General features: G+C 38.3%; 1 protein-coding gene across 1 annotated transcript in view; it reads left to right on the forward strand.

Moving 5' to 3' along the window:
• The first annotated feature begins 656 nt into the window (after positions 1-656).
• frem3 (Fras1 related extracellular matrix 3) overlaps positions 657-26743 on the forward strand; it is a 36869-nt gene continuing 10782 nt past the window's right edge. Inside the window, exons 1-12 of the mRNA XM_058072044.1 lie at positions 657-5658; positions 6620-6709; positions 16953-17099; positions 19028-19258; positions 19331-19456; positions 20582-20833; positions 24126-24275; positions 24342-24551; positions 24615-24812; positions 25563-25727; positions 25808-25990; positions 26065-26195. Coding sequence (XP_057928027.1) covers positions 657-5658; positions 6620-6709; positions 16953-17099; positions 19028-19258; positions 19331-19456; positions 20582-20833; positions 24126-24275; positions 24342-24551; positions 24615-24812; positions 25563-25727; positions 25808-25990; positions 26065-26195 — 6885 coding nt within the window. The remainder of the gene's footprint in view (positions 5659-6619; positions 6710-16952; positions 17100-19027; positions 19259-19330; positions 19457-20581; positions 20834-24125; positions 24276-24341; positions 24552-24614; positions 24813-25562; positions 25728-25807; positions 25991-26064; positions 26196-26743) is intronic.

The following is a 26743-nucleotide window of genomic DNA, read 5'->3' on the forward strand; positions in this document are numbered from 1 at the left end:
TTAATTTTAATTTTAATTTTAATTTTAATTTTAATTTTAATTTTAATTTTAATTTTAATTTTAATTTTAATTTTAATTTTAATTTTAATTTTAATTTTAATTTTTAGTCACGTACCGATGCCTTATGCATTATTTTAGCTGTTTGAAGATGAACTATATCAGCAAGTTGAAGTAATTTGTGATTTTAGAAATCAGGAGTTAGTATGTTCTCTTTAAGGTGATGCTTTGCATTTTTAATTATTAAATCCCACACAAACAAAACCATATCCATTCCACAAAATTAGCATTTTTATCCCACAGCAGTTCCTTTGAAAGAAAGAAAGAAAGAAAGAAAGAAAGAAAGGCTGAGACAGAAGTCTTCCCTTGGTTGGAGGAGAACTTTCACAGCTTTGTCCAATGGTCTTTCTTAATTTAGCCAAGCATGGGTTGCAGGAGGGAGGCACCCCCGCCGCCCCCTCTCTGTGCTGACAAGGAGGAGGGGCCAATGAGGGCCCCTGTCTACAGTTTCATTATTACCTGCATAGCCTCTGCAGCACTCACCACATTTGTGTGTCTGTGTGAGGACAGAAAGGAGGACTACAGTTTTTTGTTTTTTTCCTTCCAATTGTTGGATTTTCATCCTAAGACTAAAATTTAAGGTCAACAAAGCAGCGGACATGGCAGCTAGTCTGCAAAGTTCACAACGGGGATTCCTCCTGTTTGGTCTCAGCGTCTGTCTTGCCTCAGTTAGAACTGAACCGTTCAACCAAGCTCAACTCCACCAGTACAAGCCTGGACCCAATGAGGACAACATCATTATCGCTAACAACGGGATAAGGGTCCCGTTAGGGAAATCCGTGTTCTTGGACCCCGTGCACGACTTGGTAACAGAAGTATCACCAGGAGATCGCTGCCATATCACAGTTTTGGACAATGACCCCTTATCGCAGAGACCGGGGATTCTGACCCCAAAGAAGTTCCCTTGTTCTTTCGCTCCGGATGAAGTGAAATATACTCATTTTGGATCCCGCAGTCCCAGTAAGGATCGTGTGAAGCTTCAGTTGCGTTACGACTCTCAGACCGACACCGTTATTATCCCGTTCATGCTGGAAGTGGAAGTGGTTTTCCAGCAGTTGGAGATCCTGACCAGGAATATGCCGATCAATGTGGAAAAACTGAACGGCGACAGCAACCCGATTGACAAAAAAGCTTTGGAGTTTTCCTACGAAGACGAGGTCACACAGTGTAAGATCAAGACATTGGTCGGCGCCGGTGGTCTACCCAGGTATGGCGATCTTATTAATAACCCCACCGGTGGAGAAATGGTCGACTGCGATGAGTTTGTGAAGCGCGGAATTCGTTACAAGCACACAGCTAAAACCAATTCGCCAAATCGAGACTATATTCCGATGATGGTCGAGCTGCAGGACAGTGAAGGCAACACTATTATGCAAGAACATTTCCAATTGATGGTTAGAATCAGAGAAGGTGCGGAGAACACACCACCGAAACCTAGCTTTGTGTCCATGATGATGATGGAGGTGGATCAGTTTGTGATGACGGCGATTACCGGTGACATGTTAGCCGCCGAAGACGTCGAATCCGATTCAGACGATTTAATATTTAACATCACGTCACCGCTGAGCCCTCAGCAGGGTTACATTATCAGCACCGATGACCAGAACATGCCAATCACTTCGTTTTATCAGAAGGACATCAAAGATCTCAAAATAGCCTACAAACCACCTTCGGAAGATTCTGAAGTTGAAAGGATTTTCCAGTTGGAGTTTGAAATCGTGGACACCGATGGTGCCGTTTCAGACCCCTTTGCTTTCATGGTAGTGGTAAAGCCCATGAACACAATGGCGCCCGTGGCGACCAAAAACACGGGGCAGCTCTTGTTCGAGGGGCAATCCAGACCACTATCCAGCTCACAGAACTTAGAAATCAGCGATGAAGATAACCTAGAAGATGTGACGATCACCGTTATCGACGGTCTGAAGCACGGACAGCTGAGCATGTTGGGGGGTCGAAGGAAATTCTTCACACCCGCCGACCTCGACGCCGGCATTGTTGTGTACCAACATGACGGTAGCGACACTTATAGCGATAATATTATTTTCCGTATGACAGACGGAAAAAATGAAGTAGAATTCCTGTTTCCCATAACGATCGTTCCCACTGATGATGAGCCGCCCATTATTAACGCCAACACCGGGTTGGTGCTCTTCAAGAACGAAGTCATGCAGATATCACCGTTTATTCTGAGCGCCACCGATATTGATTCCGAAGACGCCACCATTACGTTTATCTTAGAGGCTCCTTACTCTTCTGTCGGGGAGTTCCTACTAAGACAAGTGGAACCTCCCGTTGATCCTTCACTCTGGAAGTTCAGTGACACGGATGAGATGTTTGAACAGGTGGTAACCGAATGGTTCCAACAAGATATCCTGGACGGGAAGTTATTCTACCGCCACATCGGAATCCACAGCACCACCACAGTAATCGATCAGTATGTGTTCCGTGTCCAAGACGATAACGACCCGCCGAATCAATCAGGCGAACAGTTGTTCACCGTCAAAATCCACCCTGTTGACGACCTAGCTCCGGAGCTCTCCCCTGGAACCACTCTTCACATGACGGTTAAGGAATATGAACTGACGTACTTCACAAAGTCGTTCCTATGCTATACCGATCTGGACTCGGACGACCGTGACCTTAAGTTCACCGTCACGAAGCCTCCAACCGACACCGATGAAAACAATCCATCGCCGTTGGGTGAAATTGTGATGACCGACAACCCGGATTTTGTGATTACGGAGTTCACGCAAGCACAAGTCAATCATCATAAAGTTGCGTACAGGCCGCCTGACCAGGAACTGGGCATCACTCCCAAAGTGGCACAGTTCACGTTTACGGTGGAGGACAATTCCGGTAACACAGTAGACGGATTGTTCACCATTTTCCTGCAACCGGTCGACAACAAACCGCCGGTTATTACAAACACGGGGATCATTTTGAGGGAGAGAAGTTCATATGTGATCACGAGTCAAGATCTGTACGCCGCAGATACTGACACGGATGATGAAAGTATTATTTTTACTGTGACGCAGATTCCCAAATACGGATATCTGCAGTACTTGGGAATCGATATGTCAAACGGTGAAACATTTGTACTCGAAGATATAACAAACGGACGGATAGCTTACATGCACGGAGGTGAGGAATCCTTGAACGATGTCGTCAAACTCGACGTAAGCGACGGTTTCCATGAGGTCCCCATTAGTATTAAAATCAGTGTGGACCCCGTAGATGACGAGTCGCCCACCATTATGCTTCCGGAGGGTCTACTCGGAGCATCAATTGATGTTCTGGAAAACGGAGCCACGGAAATTACAAGCAACGTGATTCAAGGACGAGATGAAGACACTGATGACCTCATGCTAATGTTCATCGTGGAGGAACCCCCCAGGCTGGGTGAGATCCTAGTAAACGGAGCACCTGCTGAGAAGTTCACCCAAGCGGACATAATCAACGGCGCGGTGGTTTATGTCCACACATCTGGTGAAATCGGACCGATCAAACAATACGACTCTTTCAACCTCACGTTGTCGGATTTGTCCGATCAGTGGGTTGTCGGTGGCAACAAAGTCCAAGGTGTGACGGTTCATGTGACCATTCTTCCCGTTGACAGCATTCCGCCGATTGTTAGCGTCGGGGGGCAATTTGTTGTAGTGGAAGGCGAGAAGAACGTCATCACTCTGGATCAAATCCAAGCAGAAGATATTGACACAAACAGTGAAGATATCCTGTGCACGATTATTGTCCAACCCTCGTCCGGTTATGTGGAGAACATCTCCCCAGCTCCTGGTTCTGAGAAATCCAGAGCAGGGACCGCCATTACTGCTTTTAGCATTAAAGATGTAGCAATTGGACATATCCACTACGTCCAAAGCATCCATAAAGGTGTGGAACCTGTGGAGGATCGCTTCACTTTCCGATGCTCGGATGGTATCAATTTCTCGGAACGCCATTTCTTCCCCATTGTGATTATTCCATCCAACGATGAGAAACCTGAAATTTTCATCCGTGAGTTTATAGTAATGGAAGGAATGAGTCTAGTCATTGACACGCCAATTCTAAACGCGGCCGATTCCGATATCCCTGATGACAAATTACACTTTGAGATCGTCACAAATCCAAAACACGGAACCATAATTCAACAACTCGGGACCGGGACACTTTCAGTGGACGGATTTGACTTGGAACAGATCAAGGAGGCGTCAAACATTGTCTACGAACACGATGACTCAGAGACCACAGAGGATAGTTTTGTAATAAGACTCACAGACGGGAAACACAAAGTGGAAAAAAAGGTTCCAATCATGGTTATTCCCGTCGATGACGAAACACCAAGAATGTCCATAAACGACGGTCTTGAGGTCGACATCGGTGAAACTAAAGTCATCAACAACCGGATCTTGAAGGCCACTGATTTTGACTCTGACGATAGCACATTAGTTTATATTATTCGCTACGGTCCGAGTCAAGGCTATCTTCAGCGCATTAGCAAGTTCGGTGACGTTATCGGGAACATTTCAGTGGGAATGAATTTCACACAAACGGAAATCGACAAACACCTCATCCAGTATGTACACACCGGCCAGGAAGGAATCCGAGATCTTCTGAAGTTTGACGTCACAGACGGCATCAACGCACTGATTGATCGTTACTTCTACATCAACATCGGAAGCATCGACATGGTCTTCCCGGAGGTCGTCAACAAAGGCGTGACTCTCAAGGAAGGAGGCAGAGTAACTCTTACCACCGACCTTCTCAGCACCACTGACATCAACAGCCCGGATGAGTTCCTCAGCTTTAGCATCACTCGAGCTCCGACTAGAGGTCATCTGGAGTGCACAGACTATCCCGGTGTTCCCATTTCCACCTTTACCCAATTGCAGCTAGCTGGGAATAAGATCTACTACATCCATACGTCGGATGATGAAATGAAGATGGACAGTTTTGAGTTTGAAGTAACGGACGGCTACAATCCGGTGTTCCGTACATTCCGAGTGTCCATCACTGATGTTGATAATAAGAAGCCGGTCTTGACTATAAGTAATCTGGTGGTAGAGGAGGGTGAAACTAAGCTAATTACGCCGTTTGAGCTAACGGCAGAAGACCGCGACACAAGAGACGACTTTTTACGATTCATTGTCACGCAAGTTCCGGTTCACGGGCAACTGCTCTTCAACAACTCAAAACCCGTCACCACTTTCACTAAGCAGGACCTGAACGAGAACCTCATCAGCTACAGACACGACGGCACCGAATCCGGCGAAGACAGCTTCTCCTTCACAGTCACGGATGGCACTCACACCGATTTTTACGTCTTCCCCGATACCGTATACGAAACACGCAAACCGCAGATGATGACTATTCATATCAACACAGTGGACAACGGCGTGCCCCAGATCGTGGTCAACAAAGCCGCGGCGTCTCTCAAGGTCCTCCCCACGGGACACTTGGGTTTCCTGATCACCAGCAAGGCCCTACGATCGGAGGACCGCGACAGCCAGCAGAACGTTCTGAAGTACGTTGTGGTCGAGGCACCGCAACATGGGTTCATCATTGACCTCGCCAAGGGCAACGACAGCATCAAGACCTTCACACAAGGTACGCTCATGTTCAAACTCTCACCATAACCGATAAAAGTATTGTTAGCTAATCTTGGTAATGGTAATGGTTTTATTTCATTTGAACATGCATCAGATTACAATTGAATGCATCACATAATCAGTTCACAGTTCCACATGTCTAAAAGGAGTAGGAAGAAGCAAAGCTTATTAAATCCTACCCCTCCATCTGGTACTTTTACAATCAGTAACTGTTACATTTGTTCACTTCCTGCCTTTCTAATATAATTTTAAGTTTTTTTATTTTATTTTTTTAATTTAATTTTAAATATATTTTTGTTTTTAGTTTTTTTTTTAAAAATTTAATGGTTTTATTTCATTTGAACATGCATCAGATTACAATTGAATGCATCCCATAATCAGTTCACAGTTCCACATGTCCAAAAGGAGTAGGAAAAAGCAAAGCTTATTAAATCCTACCCCTCCATCTGATACTTTTACAATCAGTAACTGTTACATTTGTTCACCTCCTGCTTTCCTAATATAGTTTAATTTTTTTATATATAATTTTTTCATTTGTATTATTATTTATTTGTATTATTTTTGATTTTTATTTTTAGATTTTTAATTTCAATTTTATTTATTTATTTATTTTATTTTTGTCACATAGTTTTTTTTATTTTTGTCATTTTTGTTGATTTGTATTATATATGTATATGACTTTTATTTTTGTTACGTACCGAAATACGAGGGATCTTGGGTCTTGAGGGATCGATCACTGTCAACATGTGTTTACGAAATGACCACAAAATTCTGAACATTAGGTTTTTTTGGGTGATTCGTCTTTGTTTACCAATACCTAGTTATTATTTTTGTTGAACACAAAAATTATAGTTGCCGCTATAGGGCCGCTGTAACTTAATACTGCGAAGATGGGTTTTTCTATTTATCTGGACACACACATGAACCACACTAATTTCTGCGTGTTTTCCGGCCAACAGCTGATATCAACGACATGAAGATCTGCTATGTCTTGTTGGACGGGAGCAACGCCACTAGCGACATCTTCTACTTCACCATTGAGGACAACGGTAAGAAATGACATAATAGTTTTAAATGGCTTTTTAAAAAAAAAAAAGGAAATTCCTATTCAGAGTGTTTACATCACAAAGACTCGAGGCAGTTGGCCATGACTGACACCCAGTCATCTATGCCTGGCCCCGATGGAGGTGGCAACAGGTTTATATATGCCAATATATGTATTTGGTAATGGTAATGGTCATGGTTTTATTTCATTTGAAGATGCATCAGATTACAATTGAAATAATCAGTTCACAGTTCCACATGTCCAAAAGGAGTAGGAAGAAGCAAAGCTTATTAAATCCCACCCCTCCATCTGGTACTTCAGTAACTGTTACATTTGTTCACGTCCTGCTTTCTTAATATAGTTTAAGTTTTCATTTTTTATTTGTTATTTTTAATATTTTTTGTCATTATTATTTTTTATTTTAATTATTATTATTAATATTATTTAGATTTTTATAATTTATTTATTTATTTTTTTAATTTTAATTTTATTTTTGCCACGTACCGAAGTACAAGGTGATATGACCATACAATGACATAATGGGTACCATAGTAACTGTCAATGTGGTGATATTTAAGTTTTTTATTTTTTATTTTTAAATACATTTGATTTTTTTATTATTATTATTTTAGATTTTTATTTTTAGATTTTAATTTCATTTTTTTTATTTTTATTTTATTTTTGTCACGTATGGGTTTTTTATTTTTGTCATTTTTGTTTATTTGTATGATATATGTATATGACTGCGACTCGAAAAAAAGATGTTGAACGACCTGATGCCTTAAAAGAGACCTATTATGCTCATTTTTCGGCCCTTTGTATTGAGTCATGGACTCCTGTAGAGCAGCTTCACATGATAGCTTTCTAGGTCTTCCAGAATCTGCACCTATTTAGCTGTTATTTCTTTGGATTTTGTGATTCTAACAAAGATGGTCTGTTTTAATGTATTCCAATGTGCCACGGTTGACAATGTCCGCTTTTGAGATTCTAGCTATGAAGCTATCGTTGATTAACTCCGTCGTCCAATAGGATCCTCTATATGGTTTTGAATTTGAAACCTCATTCCATCATCTTCAATATAGTCTTTCACAAACCATGCATTTATTGGACGGGGCTGTCATTCAAGCCTTTAAAGTGCCATTAACATCCATAGGTGATATGGATGATATATGCTGTATATATAGCAAAGGCCAGGCATTAAAACCCTAACAGGTGGCCATGGCTATTTTAGCCGCTGCTACCAGATCCAAAGAACACCACTGAAATGCGGTTAATGCTGCAAGGGAAGTGGGAAACATTCAGGTGACCATTCAGTATTTTTGTCAGCAAAGTAAAGCCTCGTATTAGCCGGACTGAGTCTTGAACCAGTCATGATGTGCTATATATATCACTATATTATCAGTTACTATGGTACCCATTATGTCATTGGATGCTCATATCACCTCTTACTTCGGTACGTGACAAAAATAAAATAAAAAAAAGTAAAATAAAAATATAAATATAAAAATCTAAAAAATAATAATAATAAAAAATGTATTAAAAAAAATAACAAAAACAACAAATTAAATTATATTATGAAAAACAGCAATAATAATAAAAATAAATAAATGTAAAAAAATAACAAATAAAAAACTGAAATTATATTAAGAAAGCAGGAAGTGAACAAATGTAACAGTTACTGATTGTAAAAGTACCAGATGGAGGGGTAGGATTTAATAAGCTTTGCTAGTTAATAATAAGTTAATAATAACTTGTCAATCCAAAATGTAAGAAGGGGCTTGTTAACTTTTAAACCAATCAAAGAGGCCACACTTTCTGAAACCATCACTCGCGTTTCGTATCACCTCGTATTTCGGTACGTGACAAAAATAAAATTATAAAAATTAAAAAATAAAAATTAAAAAACTTAAACTATATTAGGAAAGCAGGAAGTGAACAACAGTTACTGATTGTAAAGGTACCAGATGGAGGGGTAGGATTTAATAAGCTTTGCTTCTTCCTACTCCTTTTGGACATGTGGAACTGTGAACTGATTATGGGATGCACTCAATTGTAATCTGATGCTCAAATGAAATAAAACCATTCCCTTTACCATATAAGTAAAAAGATAAAAAACACGTTGGTTAAATGCACACCCAAAACATACAAATAAACACGCCACATCCGGAGGATAGGCGATAAAAGGGAGTGTTATGTGAAGTGTTGAAGGTTTCACTGAGGGGGAGTGAAGGAGGTCAAGGAGGTGAAGGTATCTCGGACATGAAGGGACATGCAGCTCTGGAGGACGCCGATGGTCAGATTAGCTGATAAGAAACGAAAAACCTGAAGCCAAACTCTTTTAAAGAGCACATTGGACTATAAAACTAAAGTACAAAAAAAATTAAATATATAAATAATATATAAATAAATAATAACATATAATATACAAATCATAAAAACTAAAAACCTGAAGCCAAACTATTTTAAAGAGCACATTGGACTATAATACTAAAGTACAAAAAATATTAAATATATAAATAATATATAAATAAATAATAATATATAATATACAAATAATAATATAATATATAAATAATAATTAATTAAAAATTATAAACATCGGAAGAAATTCTAATTATAACCCCAAAAATGGTTGTAGTAAGCTTTTTAGTATCCAGTATATTTCTTATAGTATATAATATGTGTATATAGTATATTTGGTACCAGTGTTTTCATATTGGAGACATTTTAATTTTAATTCTATATTTGTTTCATTAAATTTTGTATTTATTGTATGTTATTTATTTTAGTTTGTATTTATTTATTATCATTATTTCTCTATCTCTTAAATAAAAGTATTTAGTGTGACCTCCACACAGGAAGCTTTCCTCTCGTTCCTCAACGGAATACAAGCCCGACTACCATCCGATTGATTTACTGTTTTACAATGTCAACATGTCTACGGTGGAAAAAGCTACTGACCAAAGTCACTAAAGCTAGTAACTGTGAGTTACTTTAGTTTAAATAGTATAAGAACATAAATGGAGTTTAACTTGCAACCTTAGCACCTTTGTAGAGTACTTGCACATCGCTAAGTCCTCATGAAAATGCCATATAGGCCTTTAATAGTCATGAGGCATGCAAGCCAGGGTGTGTGTGTGTGTGTGTGTGGCCTGCAGGCACAGCTGAAATGGCAAATAGCGGTGGTATGAAGATGATTGTGATGATAACCATAGAACCTATAATGGAGCTTTCAGGCTGGATTTGATCACAAATAATTGAAGCGATCAGGAAAGAAATCTCCCCACATTGTGGAACTTTTATCTTTCGAATGAATGTACTGGGTACTGGGATAAAAATCAATACAATAAGATAGTTAACAGGCTAATTAGTTAACATTTCACCAAGGAAGGAAATAAAGGCCAATCCAAAATATATTTTGTAAATATTTTTTTCATGTGAAAATGTAAAAACAAGAGGTTGGATATGGGCTGGACATTTTATTTTAATTTGACTTGTAAAAACATACAGGTCATAATTTAAATTTAAATAAAGTAAAATTAAATTAAATTAAAAAAATTAAATTAAATCAAAGTTTAGTTTAATTTAGTTTAGTTTAGTTTAGTTTAGTTTAGTTTAGTTTAGTTTAGTTTAGTTTAGTTTAGTTTAGTTTAGTTTAGTTTAGTTTAGTTTAGTTTAGTTTAGTCTGAAAGGTAGCCTCAAAAGACATTCTTTTATTTGATTTATTATTATCACTTACTTATTATCTTAAACATTTGACTTGATAATAAAAATGTTGTCAGTATGATGCAACACAACGCCAATGATGACTCCAGTAAAGTAAAGTAAAGTAAAGTAAATTAAATTAAAATTTTTAAAAAATTATTAATAAAAAAAATTAAATTAAATTAAATTAAATTAAATTAAATTAAATTAAATTAAATTAAATTAAAAATGTTGCCAGTATGATGCAACACAACGCCAATGATGACTCCTGTATTGGATCTTATTAGATGGGTGGTCGGTGGTCGTCATGTTGTGGTGGCGGGTTTGAGCGCAGCTCTGCAGCAGAGGGTTCAGGGGGGTTAAGGTGGGTGTCATGTGATCACTGAAAATCTAGCGGAGGAATGCACTTCCTGCAAGACTCCAGACTCCAGGACCACAGAGAGAGAGAGAGAGAGAGAAGGCCTGGAAGTGAAGGGATCAGACCAGTATGGATCTCCTTTCAAAGACCGACACCATCATCCCTGCAGAACCCAATCTCTCATAGTCCAACAAGATACAAACTTCAGGTTTCGTCTTCTATCCGTCTTCGTCAGTTTTCGCCTTTTTTTCCCCCCTCTCGTATCTTATTTCCCAGAGTCACCTTGCGTCCGTATCATCCAGACCTTTTTCATCCTTTATTTCTTCAGGCGTGATTTATGGCGGGGTGAGGCGTCATGATGTACGGCCTGCAGGTTATTCTTATCTGCTCTCGGATGGCAAAGCCACTGCCTGCTCCCGCCAAGTTGTCATTGAGCCGCCCCTCACGCCATTCCGTCGCCCGCCCCAGTTGCTGGGAGGCAACACCAGACGACGTTTAAATCGCATTTTTTCTGTTCATCAAGCGATATTATACTGTAAAACAATAGTGCAGCAGAGACCACTTTGCAGTTATCAACAATTGGATCAATTTTATCTTTAACTCATTCAAGACAAATTTTTATGTTTTTTAAGTTTTTTTTAAATTGCATTTTTTCTGTTCATCAAGCGATATTATCCTGTAAAACAATAGTGGGGCAGAGACCACTTTGCATTTATCAACACTTCACTGTAAAGCGTCTTTGAGTACTCTGAAAAGCGCTATACAAATAAAATGTATTATTATTATTATTATTAAGCCACGCCCACTTTGAAAGACACAGCCGGGGCTGACAATGTTGTGCCCCGGTGAGAGAGAGAGAGAGATAGAGATAGAGAAGAGAGATAGAGAAGAGAGAGAGAGAGAGAGAAAGAGAGATAGTAGATAGATGGATGGACGGACGGACGGACGGACGGACGGACGGACGGACGGACGGACGGACGGACGGACGGACAGACAGATAGATAGATAGACTGCTCTGTATTCTATATAAAATGCATAGCGCTAAGAGCTGTACCATCTATGCCTGTAATGCATAGTAGGCATGGTTGGGATAGGACTCATGTCATGTTATGATTTGCGATATCCTTCCTCCCGTCTGATGAGTCAATTTACCAATCAGGCACCACGGATTCGTTGAAACGTAGCTCGGAAGTTAAAAATAATGTGTCAATCCAAAATGTAAGGTGCAAAAATAAAATAAAATAAAATAAAATAAAATAAAATAAAATACAATAAAATACAATTAAATTAAATTAAATTAAATTAAATTAAATTAAATTAAATTAAATTAAATTAAATTAAATTAAATTAAATTAAATTAAATTAAATTAAATTAAATTAAATTAAATTAAATTAAATTAAATTAAATTAAATTAAATTAAATTAAATTAAATATTAGGAAAGCAGGAAGTGAACAAATGTAACAGTTACTGATTGTAAAAATACCAGATGGAGGGGTAGGATTTAGTAAGCTTTGCTTCTTCCTACTCCTTTTGGACATGTGGAACTGTGAACTGATTATGGGATGCACTCAATTGTAATCTGATGCATGTTCAAATCAAATAAAACCATTCCCATTCCCATATCTAAAACAGGATGAGGAACGCTATCACGGTGGCCCCTCCCACACCATCGGGTTATTCCTGGACTGGATTCTCGTCCTTTCGTCAAAGCTACGTCTTGCCCTTGAAGAAAAACAAAACGCTGGCAACACTGTGGTGTAAATATATAGGGGCGGGGGTGAGGGGGTGACATCCAAGGATGCTGGTGCAGGGAAAACCTGACTCTGCCCGTGTAAAGTATATGCTCCCTGCGAGGCGCTTGAAATCACAGCAACACTCTTCAGAAACTGGATCGTAAAAAAGCAGCTTAGAAATGTTGTGGATGACGTGGCATTGGCGTGTAATCATGGAGGAAAAGTGTTTATGTTGTTGCTATGGTGATCACATACACAATGAAAATGGTGGTGGACCAGCTGGACAGCTAGTGTGTTAGCATGACGAACGATCGATTTACCATTTGAGCGTTAAAGCCATTGTATGTCATTTTTAGGCATGATGGTATATGGGCCGGCTATAAGTACAATAGTATCCCTGTTGTTGCCATGGTAACCATAGGACCATCCTAATTCCACCAAGAGTTAGACCCATATGTAATAGTTAGACCAGGGGTTCCCAAACTTTACCAACTTAGGGCCCACTTGAAAATCTAAAAAATGTCCGCGGCCCACCTTTGTCCTATAAACAGTATATAGATGAAATGCTGTGTTCTCAGAGCACTTTACTATAATAATAATAATAATAATAATAATAATAATAATAATAATAATAATACTAATAATAATAATAATAATAATAATAATAATAATAATAATAATAATAATAATAATAATAATAATAATAATATAATAATCATATACATATATATCTGCTTTATATAATAATACTCCTGAATCTTAATACTACTACTACTACTACTACTACTACTACTACTAATAATAATAATAATAATAATAATAATAATAATAAGATTCAGGATTATTATTATTAATAATAATAATAATTATACTGCTATTATTATAATTATATTATTATTAATATTAATATTATTATTAAGATCCAGGGTTATTATTATTATTACTAATTATAATAATATTATTAATTATTATTATTATTATATTGTTAATAATAAAAGGATTAAATAAGGAATAAATAACATGATTATTTTCATTAACAATATAATAATAATTAGCATTATTATTATAAGTATTAATAATAATAATAATCCTGAATCTTATTTATGATTACTTAGGCTTTAAATATATTTTTTAATCGTGCAATAAATATTTTAAAATAAAAATAATTAAAAACTAATATTTGCAAAAATGAATCATATTTTTAATGACCTCTCATGCCCCACCTGCATATACATACATATATATATATACATACATACATATACATATACATATACATATACATATACATATACATATACATATACATATACATATACATATACATATACATATACATATACATATATACACATATACATATATACATATACATACATATACATATACATATACATATACATATACATATACATATACATATACATATACATATACATATACATATACATATACATATACACATATACATATATATACATATACATGTACATATATATACATATACATATATATATATACGTATATATACATATATCGTATATTAACTATTGTATGTTAACTCCTTGTGTACTTCTCTTGACGTCCTACTCAAACTCAGCAAAATGTTGGGAGTACCATAGGCTACCAAGCATGCCTTGTGGCGGGAATATATGGGTGTTTTTATGCCCACGCGGTGCAGTTTGCGCATTTGTGTTGATTGGATCGTTTTTTTACAAACAAGTCATGTTGTCGGCTACAGTTTGCAAGTTTGATGAGGCCCGTGGGCCCCTTTTTGCCCGCCCCTGTTAAAGTCATGGCCGGCCACCATAAAGAGGAGAACCTCCTCCAGCTCTGGCGTGAACAACAATGCCGAGGCATGGCACCAAAGGTGGCCCACCCAGACTGTGGCTTGCCGTCCCGCTCAGTTGTCCAACCTCTAAAGGGGGTGGGGGGTGGGGTTGCACAGTGTACGACAGCTGTCACTCTACATGGGGCTTGAACAGGAGCACAGTTCTGATGACTTGAAAAAGAGTGACACTTGTTGCTAGGCGGATTTCATTGGGCTCAATGAATAAATAAGCACAATCAGATCTTGTGGCCTCAGTGATGATAAGTAACGTTGAAGTTTCCTGAATAGCAACACTCGACCCCACCCCCCCACCACCACCCCCCCGACCCACGCCAAGTGTTTTCATTCTACCCTCACAAAAAAAGCCGACGGCCTCTTTCGAGCTTGAATGCCACTTTTATTACGGGTGCACGCTTGAGCTGCTTGGTCTTTGTTCACAGTTTACTACCATGTCCTCTTCAGAGACTAAGGCGGGTATTTTTAAAACCGTGTCCAAGTCTTAGGATACCACTCAGGGCTGGACCGTTAGCTTTTTCAGTCGGACACCAGAGAAAAATTAGGAGAAATGTGAAAATTCGTAAATAAAAAATACAAATAGACAATAAAAATAAACAACGTGGAACTGTTGTATCATTTAAACCAGGGGTCTCAAACACGCGGCCCGTGGGCCAAATGTGGCTCGCAGGACACTAGTTTGAGGCCCCCGCCTTGATATGAAAGTTTAACGTTAGTGCGGCCCGCTTAAGTTTGATATGGATGCTGTATGGTATCATGTACCCAGAAAAAAATTATTACGTTTGATTAATGTTCATGTTAAAGGTTAAATAACTGTTAATAGTTATCCTCCCTATCCGTGTGGAAGTGGTAAGTTTTGGGCTATTTAAGTTTAAAGGAAATAACTTGAAGGCTACCGTTTAGGTCGCTAGCTCTCGAGTTTGCGAGTTAGCATGTGTCTCAAGACCCTGCAGTTGCGCAATATGTTGTAAATAAAAAGAGGATAAATGTGACTATAGTCGTGTTTTGTCATGTCTACAGGGCTCTAATAAATTTTAATAATAAAGATTAAAATAAATTTTAATCTGAAAAAAAAATTGTTTTGAGTGACCCAAAATGGGAAAACACACCAAAAAATGAAATTACTGCAAACATTTTTTGTTAAATTAAATTCCATTAAATTTGCTAGCAATGCGTAGCTGTTGTCACAATGCAATCCGTATTGGAAATATCGGTTCTTCTCAAAGTTTCAGAAAACCCACATCGTTTTTTTTTTATTGGTCCAAAATTTTGACAAAAGGCAAAAACACACCAATTTAAAAAAATCAAGTTATAATGTTAAAGTTACAAATTTTTATTAAATGTTAAGATTTTAATGAAGGCTGGCTGAAAAAAAAATCCGTTTCAGAAAGCCGACTGCAGTTTTCTTAAAAGTCTATTTTTAAGTCGTTCGGGAAAAACGACAACAACAAAAATAAGTTGCTACAGATACTATGTTGTTTAGCTAAATTAAATTTTATCAAATTTAAATGATTTAAAGAAACCTTGCCAGGAACTACTCGATAGAGTTTTGGAAAGCTAGCAGCAGTTTTTAAAATGTTAACAAAAGGCGAAAACGCATCAATAAATGAAATTATGAGTTATTATTATTATTATTATTTATCTTTTTTTGTCTCTGGTATTATATACGGGAGCCCGGCAACGACATTTCGTTGGCAATTTCGTCGATCTATCTATCTATCGATCGATCTAAATTACTGCATATATTGTTTGTATTAAATAAAATTACAAAAAACCAAAATGAAATAAAAAATAAAATCAAAAACTTGATAGTAATGTCATGTGATTTAAAGCAAGAACCTCCACCATAAATGAAATTATGGGTTATTATTATTATTATTTATCTTCTTTTGTCTCTGGTATTATATACGGGAGCCAGGCAACGACATTTCGTTGGTAATTTCGTTGATCTATCTATCGATCGATCTAAATTACTGCATATATTGTTTGTATTAAATAAAATTGCAAAAAAACAAAATGAAATAAAAAATAAAATAAAAAACTTGATAGTAATGTTGTGTGATTTAAAGCAAGAACCTCCACCAGTTTGCTTTGTCTGACCCGAAATGTCAACAAAAGCCTCAAACGCCCCCAAACAAAAACAAAGTTTTCCGTCGTCTTATGCTAGCCCCTCATAGACTAACCTCGAAGTCTCTCCAAGGGGGCCGTTGTCAGCGTGAGCAGCGATGCGGTACTAAAGAGGTCCGACCCTGCTGACCGTGACCCATTTCACATCAAAAGTAGCGGGTCACCCATGCTAGGTCCAAGAGAACCTGACTATGCGGAGGAACCGATAATCTCCAATATCTGTGCGGTTCTCAGTCAGTGACCATAAGGGATTAACCGAGTCATGAGATACGTCATACGGATTAAGGATCCGTCTGAAAAAGTGTCAGGTTTTGACAAAGACTGGTAAAGACTATGAGGTCAAGTCATTAAGTTATCGTGTTACCTCCATAAAACGCTTCTTTCATTTCCTTCCTGGTCACTCAAGTTTGACGTTTGTGCCTCCGCTGGCCTTGTACGTTCCGCTAATGGATTGTTTCCCGACCATCTAATTAAAGGTGGAAACAAACTGAAGCCTCAGCCGTTTCGACTCAACTGGGCCTGGATCTCGCTGGAGAGGGAGTACTACCTCGTGGATGAGGATGCCAAATTTCTGGAGGTCACGCTCAAACGCAGAGGATACTTGGGGGAGACGTCCTTCGTCAGTGAGTTCTCATCCGACATTTTTGTTAGCCTTTATTTTCATATTTCTACGACATAATTGTTGTAATTTTGCGACTTTATTATATTGAAATTCACTTAGTTTGTCTTGTTAGCATTGGCATTGTCTTGCTAACAGTAACATTGGTCTACGTATTTTTGGACTCAAAATAAAAATTGGCGGAATCTTGTTTATTTAGATAACAAAATAAGTGAAAATCAATTGATAGCAAAATGGCATCTGTTTATACAATAGATTTAGGCATTCTTGTTTCAAAATAACAATAGGAGATTTGCCACCAGCTGCTTATAATGATCTGTCTTGTTGTTTCCAAGAAACTCGGATGCAAAAGTAAATTTCTGCAACCATTCATGGAATTTCTCTACATTTTGTCCACTTCCGGATAGAACTAGTTGTTTGTAGATGCCCCGTAAAACCAAGTCAATTTTTCATTTATTCTTCTATTTCGACTTCACGTCATTCTAAGACTTTATTGTCATATTTCTACGATATAATTGTCGTACTGTTGCCACTTCATTATATTGAAATTCACTTAGTTTGTCTTGTTAGCATTGGCATTGTCTTGCTAACAGTAACATTGGTCTACGCATTTTTGGACTCGATCTGCTTTCGACAAAAAAATTTCGTTTATTTAAATAACAAAATAACTGACAATCAATTGATAGAAAAATGGCATCTGTTTATACAATAGATTTAGGTGTTCTTGCTTCAAAATAACAATAGGAGGTTTGCCACCAGCTGCTTATAATGATCTGCCTTGTCGTTTCCAAGAAACTCTGATGCTAAAGTACATTTCTGCTACCATTCATGGAATTTCTCTACATTTTGTCCACTTCTAGATAGAACTGGTTGCTTGTAGATACCTCGTACATTCTAATAAACAACCGTTTTTGCCTTATTTTGTACGCATTTTTGGACTCGAGATAAAAAGGGTCTGAATCTCGTTTATTTTGACAACAAAATAACTGAAAATCAATTGATAGGTGTGCTGGTATTGTTTTACATCAAAATGGCATCTGTTTATGCAATAGATTTAGGCGTTCTTGCTTCAAAATTATTATAGGAGGTTTGACACCAGCTGCTTATAATGATCTGCCTTGTCTTTTCCAAGAAACTCTGATACTTTTGCCACTTCATTATATTGAAATTCACGTAGTTTGTCTTGTTAGCATTGGCATTGTCTTGCTAACAGTAACATCGGTCTACGCATTTTTGGACTCGAGATAAAAAGGGGTCTGAATCTCGTTTATTTTGATAACAAAATAACTGAAAATCAATTGATAGCTGAGCTATTATTGTTTTACATCAAAATGGCATCTGTTTATACAATAGATTTAGGCATTCTTGCTTCAAAATAACAATAGGAGATTTGCCACCAGCTGCTTATAATGATCTGACTTGTCGTTTCCAAGAAACTCTGACGCAAAAGTATATTTCTGCTACCATTCATGGAATTTCTACATTTTGTCCACTTCCAGATAGAACTGGTTGCTTGTAGACACTCTGTACGTTCCGATAAAAGTCCATTTTTGCCTTTGTATACATTTCCGAATTTTACCCAATACTGTATCTTCGAAATTACAGCCAATCTGGACTTACTTTTCCTTTATTAGTTATTACTATTAGTATTTCGACTTCACATCATTCAAAGATGTTATTGCTGCAATGATACAAGGTCGTTTTTTTTGCAAAACTGCAACTTTTTGCCATCATATTGCAAGTTTTTTTTCCTCTTGAATGTACTGTATGTAGTTTTTTCACAATATAATGTTAGTTTTTATGACGTCTGTTTGTCAAATTGTTACTTTATTTTAGTAAAATTACAGATTTAATCTTGTAATTCTGCGATTTATACAATATTTTGGACTTGAGTCGAGCCAAAGTCCATAACCAGAAATTCTGTTCCATTAGGTATTGCAACCAAAGATGGCACCGCTGAGAAAGACAAAGACTTCCGTGGTAAATCCCAGAAGCAGGTCCAGTTCAACCCGGGCCAGACCATCGCGACCTGGAAGGTGAAGATCTTCACCGACCAGGAGTTCGAAACATCCGAGACCTTTGAGATTAAACTCTCAGACCCGGTCATGGCAGTGTTGGAGTTCCCAGATGCAGCGACCGTGGAGATCGTGGACCCCGGAGATGGTAGAGATTTTTAATTGTCGATGTTTTTAAACGAGACTCGGTTTGACGAGTGATTTGTTTCTTTGAAAACAGAGTCGACCGTGTTCATTCCTCAAGCCGAGTTCAAAATTGAGGAGGATGTTGGCGAGCTTCTGGTGCCGGTCCGACGCTCGGGAGATGCTAGCCATGAACTTATGGTGGTCTGTTACACTCAACAAGGTAAGACTTCATCAAGAATCAAATGACGCCCTTCTCCAAATAATACGACGCTCATCCCTCGCTATAACGGTTCCAACATCGCACCCTCACTCTATTGCAGTTCCAGAATTGGAATGCTGTTTAGAATAATAATAATAAGGATAAGGATAAGGATGAGGATGAGGATGAGGATGAGGATGAGGATGAGGATGAGGATGAGGATGAGGATGAGGATGAGGATAAGAATAAGATCGCACCCTCACTCTATTGCGGTTTCAGAATTGGAATGCTATTTAGAATAATAATAATAATAATAATAATAATAATAATAATAATAATAATAATAATAATAATAATAATAATAATAATAATAATAATAATAATAATAATAATAATAATAATAATAATAATAATAATAATAATAATAATAATAATAATAATGATAAGGATAAAGATGAGGATGAGGATGAGGATGAGGATGAGGATAAGATCGCACCCTCACTCTATTGCGGTTTCAGAATTGGAATGCTGTTTAGAATAATAATAATAATAATAAGGATAAGTTTAAGGATAAGGATAAGGATGAGGATGAGGATGAGGATGAGGATGAGGATGAGGATGAGGATAAGGATAAGGATAAGGATAAGGATAAGGATAAGGATAAGGATAAGGATAAGGATAAGGATAAGGATAAGGATAAGGATAAGGATAAGGATAAGGATAAGGATAAGGATAAGGATAATGCTAAAAACTGTATTGGAGATGTCTTTAAGTACGAAAATATTCCATTAATTATTATTAAATCCTAATTAGTGAAAATTCACTTTTCGCGGTTGGGTCTGGAACCAATTAATCACAATAATCAAGAGACCACTGTACTTCGTTCTTCTAATCTTAATCCTATTCTTGTAAAATTACGACATTATTTCCATAAAACAATAATTTGGAACAGTTTTCTTGGAATTCTTTCTTTTGTATTGTTAGTTTTATTCTCGCAATGTTGCAACTTCATTCGCACTCAAAAAACAAATTGACTATTTTCAATAAATTGTAAATTTTATCAACTTTTTTCTCACAAAATATTTTTTGTATTATTCCAAAATACTATTCCAAATACTATTATAATGTTCCAACTCCATTCCACAGCAACGGCCACAGGCACCATCCCAACTTCCGTCCTGTCCTATTCCGACTACATCACCCGTCCCGAGGACCACAACAGCGTGCTGCGCTTTGACAAAGACGAGCGCGAGAAGCTGTGCCGCATCATCATCATCGACGACTCGCTGTACGAAGACGAGGAGAGCTTTAACGTCACCCTAAGCATGCCGATGGGGGGCCGGGTGGGCGCCAACTTTCCCACCGCCAAGGTCACCATCTTGGCTGACGGCGACGATGGTGAGTGATGGCGATTTTTTTTTGTTTGTTTACGTTTTTGGAACCTTAAACCCAATTCAGTTTATATTTTGATTGTTATATTTTGATAGTATTTATGCTAAAACAAGTAATTGTGACCTAGCATATGTTAATGTAACACTTATTCGGATGACTATAGCCTAAATAACAACATAACGACTTTACTTGCACCCTGCAATCTTGTGGCTGTGACTGTGGAAAAAAAAAACATAAGTCGCTCCGGAGTGAGGCACAGGCACAGGACCAGCCAAACCATGGGAAAATAGTGTAATTTATCGTCCGGAAATTTTGGTAATTCTCGTAAATTTATGACTTTTTTATGACTTTTATGGTCGTTAGTGTGACTTCATTTTCACATTCCCCGTAAAATTACGGCTATTCTCGATAAATTTCAACTTTCCTTTAATACTACAACGCCATTCTTGTAATATATGACATAAAAAATAATTTCTCGTAAAAGTTCTCGTAAAAGAATTCTTGAAATATTCCGCCATTTATACAGTAAAATCATGAAAGAAAAATTAATTCTTGTTAAATGTACAAATTTTTTTTTCCGCAAAATGAAACATTTTGTTCGTACTACTAAAAAAATATTATTATTATTTAATTTGTTTTTGTAATTGTTTGATGGGTTGTATTGAATTCTATGACTTTATTCTTGTAATATTAGCATTTAATTTGCATACATTTCTCGTAAAATAAAGTCTCTTTCCTTTTTATTATTACCACTTTATTCTTGAAATATTCCGGCGTTTATCCAGTAAAATTATGCCTTTTTTCCCTCAAAGTATTTTGACTTTATTCTACTCTTATTTTATTATAACTATTACTTACTAAGCCTTTAGCACTTACTACTACCGATTTACCATATTACAATATTATATATTTACTTATATTTGTCTCATACAATTTTTACTTCATTTTTGTAAAAGGTAAATTCTTCTTTAAAGAAAAATTAATTCTTGTAAAATTTACTAATTTTTTTCCCGCAAAATTAAACATTTCATTCGTACTACAAAAAAATCAAGTATCTTTCCTTTTTATTATTACCACTTTATTCTCAAAATATTCCTGCATTTATCCAGTAAAATTATGCCTTTTTTCCCCTCAAAGTATTTTGACTTTATTTGTGTATTTTTTCTTCTTTAATTCTATTGCTTAATTCTTGTAAAATTTTCCAATATTTTTCCGCAAAATGAAACCTTTCGTTCGTACTACTAAATTTTTTTTTTTATTTTATTTTTATTTGTTTTTGTAATTGTTTGATGTGTTGCATTGGATTCTATGACTCTATTCTTGTAATATTAGCATTTAATTTGCATAAATTTCTCGCAATGCCTTTCTTTCTTAGAACTACAAATTTATTCTTGTAAAATTATGACTTCATAGTATTTTGATAATTATAATTCTTGCCTATGTTCGTTAGCGGCGCATGTTTTGGAAGATGTTGTTGATCGTGTAAATCAACAACTTCCCAAACGAATAGCTAAGATTCCTGTCGTCTTTTTAGCTAGCATCTTTCTTTTGTGTCCACGTGACCTTCCGTTCACCCGCGCTAACGTCCTGCGCTAGCTCGTGCTGCGCGAGGGTCCCTCCCATGCAATTTGCGCTCGGGGCCCAATTCAACGTTACGTCTAAATTATCGCCGTGCATTCCCAGACGTGCCAAGAAACAAGAGAAGACCCCCTTCTCCATTGTGCGTCCAACCCCCTGGTGGGCCCCTGCGGTAACGGCCCGCCATAAATGACACCGCATTTGTCCGTTTGTGTTGATTTGCGGGTTTGGACTCTCCCAACATCAGAGCCTCTATTGTGGTCTTGTCTTGTGTGCTTCTTCCTCCTGTTGACCCTTAAGGGCGGCCGTGTTGGCACCAGGTCTCAACGCTAAATGGGGGCCCTCCCAAGAACATAGGTAGTGTGTGAAAAACATATGCTTTATACACAAGTGAAGAAAGATGACAACATTCCTCGGCTGCCTTATTAGCTCCTCCGTCATCGCGTACCTGGACTCGGCTTGCATGCCACCTTTTTTCTACAGGTGCATCACTTCAGCTTAAAGAGAGGAAGCAAAATGGGCGGCTTCCTGTGTGAAGCCATTCATGCTCAACGCAGTACAAAAACAAAGCAGTGGTAGTGGACTACATAGTGATCCAGCTCCAGATGTCCCAGATTACACAGTAAAAGTTATTACCTTATTTCTGTAATCTTACCGGGGGAGCTGGAGCCTATCCCAGCTGTCTTCGGGTGAGAGTCAAGGTACACCCTGGACTGGTGGCCAGCCAATCACAGGGCACATATAGACAAACAACCATTCACACTCACATTCATACCTATGGACAATTTGGAGTCGCTAATTAACCTAGCATGTTTTTCGAATGTGGGAGGAAACCGGGAGAACAATCGTTGTGGCATCGTTGTTTAGACATTTTATCTAAAAATGCACTCCCCCCTTTTCCTTTTTCTTCTTTTCTATCCCCTTCTGCTCCGATATGACCACTCCAAATTTGCAAAACAACAAAACATCATTCATTCATTCATTTTCTACCGCTTATCCTCACGAGGGTCGCAGGGGTGCTGGAGCCTATCCCAGCTGCCAGCTGAGTGTACCCAGCTGGGTACACTCCAGAATGGTGGCCAGCCAATCACAGGGCACATATAGACAAACAACCATTCACACTCACATTCATACCTATGGACAATTTGGAGTCGCTAATTAACCTAGCATGTTTTTGGAATGTGGGAGGAAACCGGAGTACCCGGAGAAAACCCACGCATGCACGGGGAGAACATGCAAACTCCACACAGAGATGGCCGAGGGTGGAATTGAACTCGGGTCTCTTATTTGTGAAGCCTGTGTGCTAACCACTCGTTCACCGCGCAGCCCCTAAAAGGTTTTATTGCTATTTATTTACAAATTTGGGTAATAAGAGTTTAAAAGTCAATATAGGGGTGTTATTTCATGTCTAGAGGGCTCTAATAATGCTTAAATATTCATTCATTTTCTACCGCTTATCCTCACGAGGGTCGCAGGGGGTGCTGGAGCCTATCCCAGCTGTCTTTGGGCGAGAGGCAAGGTACACCCTGGACTGGTGGCCAGCCAATCACAGGGCACAAAAAGACAAACAACCATTCACACTCACATTCATACCTATGGACAATTTGGAGTCGCTAATTAACCTAGCATGTTTTTGGAATGTGGGAGGAAACCGAAGTACCCGGAGAAAACCCTGCACTGACTCAGGTGTTATTATTGGATGTCTTATGTTGCTTTGCAGAGCCCTCGCTGTATTTCGGCGAACCCGAGTACACGGCGGATGAGAGTTCGGGTTACGTGGAGGTGAAAGTATGGCGGACGGGCACCGACCTTTCCAAGACAGCCACCGTAACGGTTCGCTCCAGGAAGAGTGAGCCGGTCTCTGCTGAAGGTAAGCGTTTGACACGATATGATATCAATATCGGTATGATATCGTTTACGTCATCTTCTTCCGTAGCCGGACTGGACTACGTGGGCATCAGTCGCAACCTGGACTTCGCTCCCGGGGTGACAATGCAGACTTTCAGAGTGACCATCCTGGATGACTTAGGTCAACCAGAACTGGAAGGACCTGAGACCTTTGACCTGGTTCTCCGCATGCCCATGAATGCGGTGCTGGGAGAACCCAGCAAGACCACCATCACCATCAACGACACCACCACAGACGGTACGCTTCCATCCTACGCCGTACGTATGATATCTTTTCTAACGAGCTACCATCTCGTTACAGTATCGAAGTTTCAGTTCAAGGAAGGAAGTTACAAGGTGGATGAGGCGGACGGGGAAGTCAAGGCCGTCGTGTTCCGTAGCGGCGACATTAGCCTCAAGTCTACGGTGCGCTGCTACACCCGGCAGGGATCTGCTCAGGTCATGATGGACTACAGTGAAAGACCCAACACTGATGCATCCGTCATCACTTTCCTGCCAGGTAAGACCCCCCTCATAGTATCATATTTGCTTATATATACTTTGTATTGCAACGTATTGCATAAAAAGGCATGAAATCATATCATACATTATGGTTTTAGCATATCGCATCTTATTTTCTCATTATCTATCATTTTTACATGATATCCTAATGTAGTTAAAAAAAATTTTAACTGATGAAAAAAAAGGTAAAATTCTAAGAGAAAAAATATACTTTAACAAAAAAATGTGCAATTTTGAAGGAATAAAATCATATTTACAAGTCATTTGTACTGTAGAATAGTCAAAATATTGAGAACACAAAATTAAATAGTTGAAAAAAATCTTTAACTGTCGAAAAAAACAATAAAAGGTAAAATTCTAAGAGAAAAAATATACTTTAACAAAAAAATGATGCAATTTTAGAAGAATAAAATCATAATTACAAGAAATCATTTGTACTGTAGAATAAAGTCAAAATATTGAGAACACAAAATGAAATAGTTGAAAAGAATTTCTTTTTAAATGTCAAAAAAAAGGTAAAATTCTAAGAGAAAAAAATATACTAACAAAAAATCAGCTGTATGATATCACATGGTATCGTACTGCTTCTGTATTGCATGATATTGAAATTTTACATTTCTAAGGCAACCCGTTTAGGCGGGCCTGAATCATTGACGTCACCAGTGCCTCAAAATGTGATAGCTACTGCATGACATACAAACGCCCCAAACAAACTCAAAGCTATCGTTACGTTGATGCACCTGTTTAGGAGAGACGGAGAAACCATGCATGGTCAAACTGGAGGATGACTCCATCCACGAGGAGGACGAGGAGTTCCGTCTGGTGCTGGGAACCCCGAAGAGCAAGTCCGCTTATGGAGCCTCGTTGGGGGAGCAGAAGGAGGCTCTGATTAAGGTCACGGATGAGAAGGACAGTACGTTAGAACGGCGACAATGGAACCTTCACCAGTGGAAACATTTCTGTTTCACATTTTCCCTCTAACTCCGATTCTAGAACCCATCATCCGCTTCTCTGAGATCAAGTACAGCGTGCAAGAACCGCAGGTGAAAGGCGACACGACTGTTGTTCAAATCCCCATTCTACGTATTGGAGATACCTCCAAAGTGTCGGTGGTGAGGGTGCACACCAAGGACGGATCCGCGACCTCCGGAGAGGACTACAACCCCCTCTCAGAAGGTGAACCCCCTCCTCTAAAACAGGGACTATGCTATAAAACCGCTACAGCTAGCTTGACTTTCAACATCATGCAGATGTGGAGTTCAAAGAAGGCGACGAGGAACATTTTGTGGAGATCGAGATCCTGCACGACGGCCAACGGGAGATGAGGGAGGCCTTCACCGTGCACATGAAGCCTGACGACAACATGGTGGCGGAGATACAGGTGACCCACCTCACCCCTAACCTGCCCCCGCCCTGCCCCCGTATATAATACCGTAGGTGCACACGCTGCATAGCTACAATCGATGCTAAAATAGCCGCTGTGGCAACAGCTGGCATTGCTGTCAGCACGCCGCCCCCCCCGACATCCCAAAGCAGAAGAAGAAACTAAAAACAGAATGGAAGCCACCCGATGGAAATAGACCCACTAAACTGGGATCAAGCTCCATGAGAGGGGGGCTCTCGTCAAGGCCGCTCGCAATCCTCCAAAGCACATCTGGATGGACATCACAGTGATGTATTTATATATATATATATATAAACAGGCGTCATAAATCAGGTTTATGTCATTCAGTCATTGTCAACGGGGAAATCAACAGGCGACCGCCCCTAATCCAGGATCTCAGCAGTGGAAAACAGATAAACCTTCACCTAGATGGGCTAGATTAAGAATCTTCATAATTATTAGCAAAATGATGGTCGGAATTTGGCAGGTAGATTTAAATCAATTATTCGGCCAGCCAATCACAGGGCACATATAGACAAACAACC

This window comes from Doryrhamphus excisus, chromosome 1 (assembly GCF_030265055.1).
Source record: "Doryrhamphus excisus isolate RoL2022-K1 chromosome 1, RoL_Dexc_1.0, whole genome shotgun sequence".
In the NCBI taxonomy this organism is placed as follows: Eukaryota; Metazoa; Chordata; class Actinopteri; order Syngnathiformes; family Syngnathidae; genus Doryrhamphus; species Doryrhamphus excisus.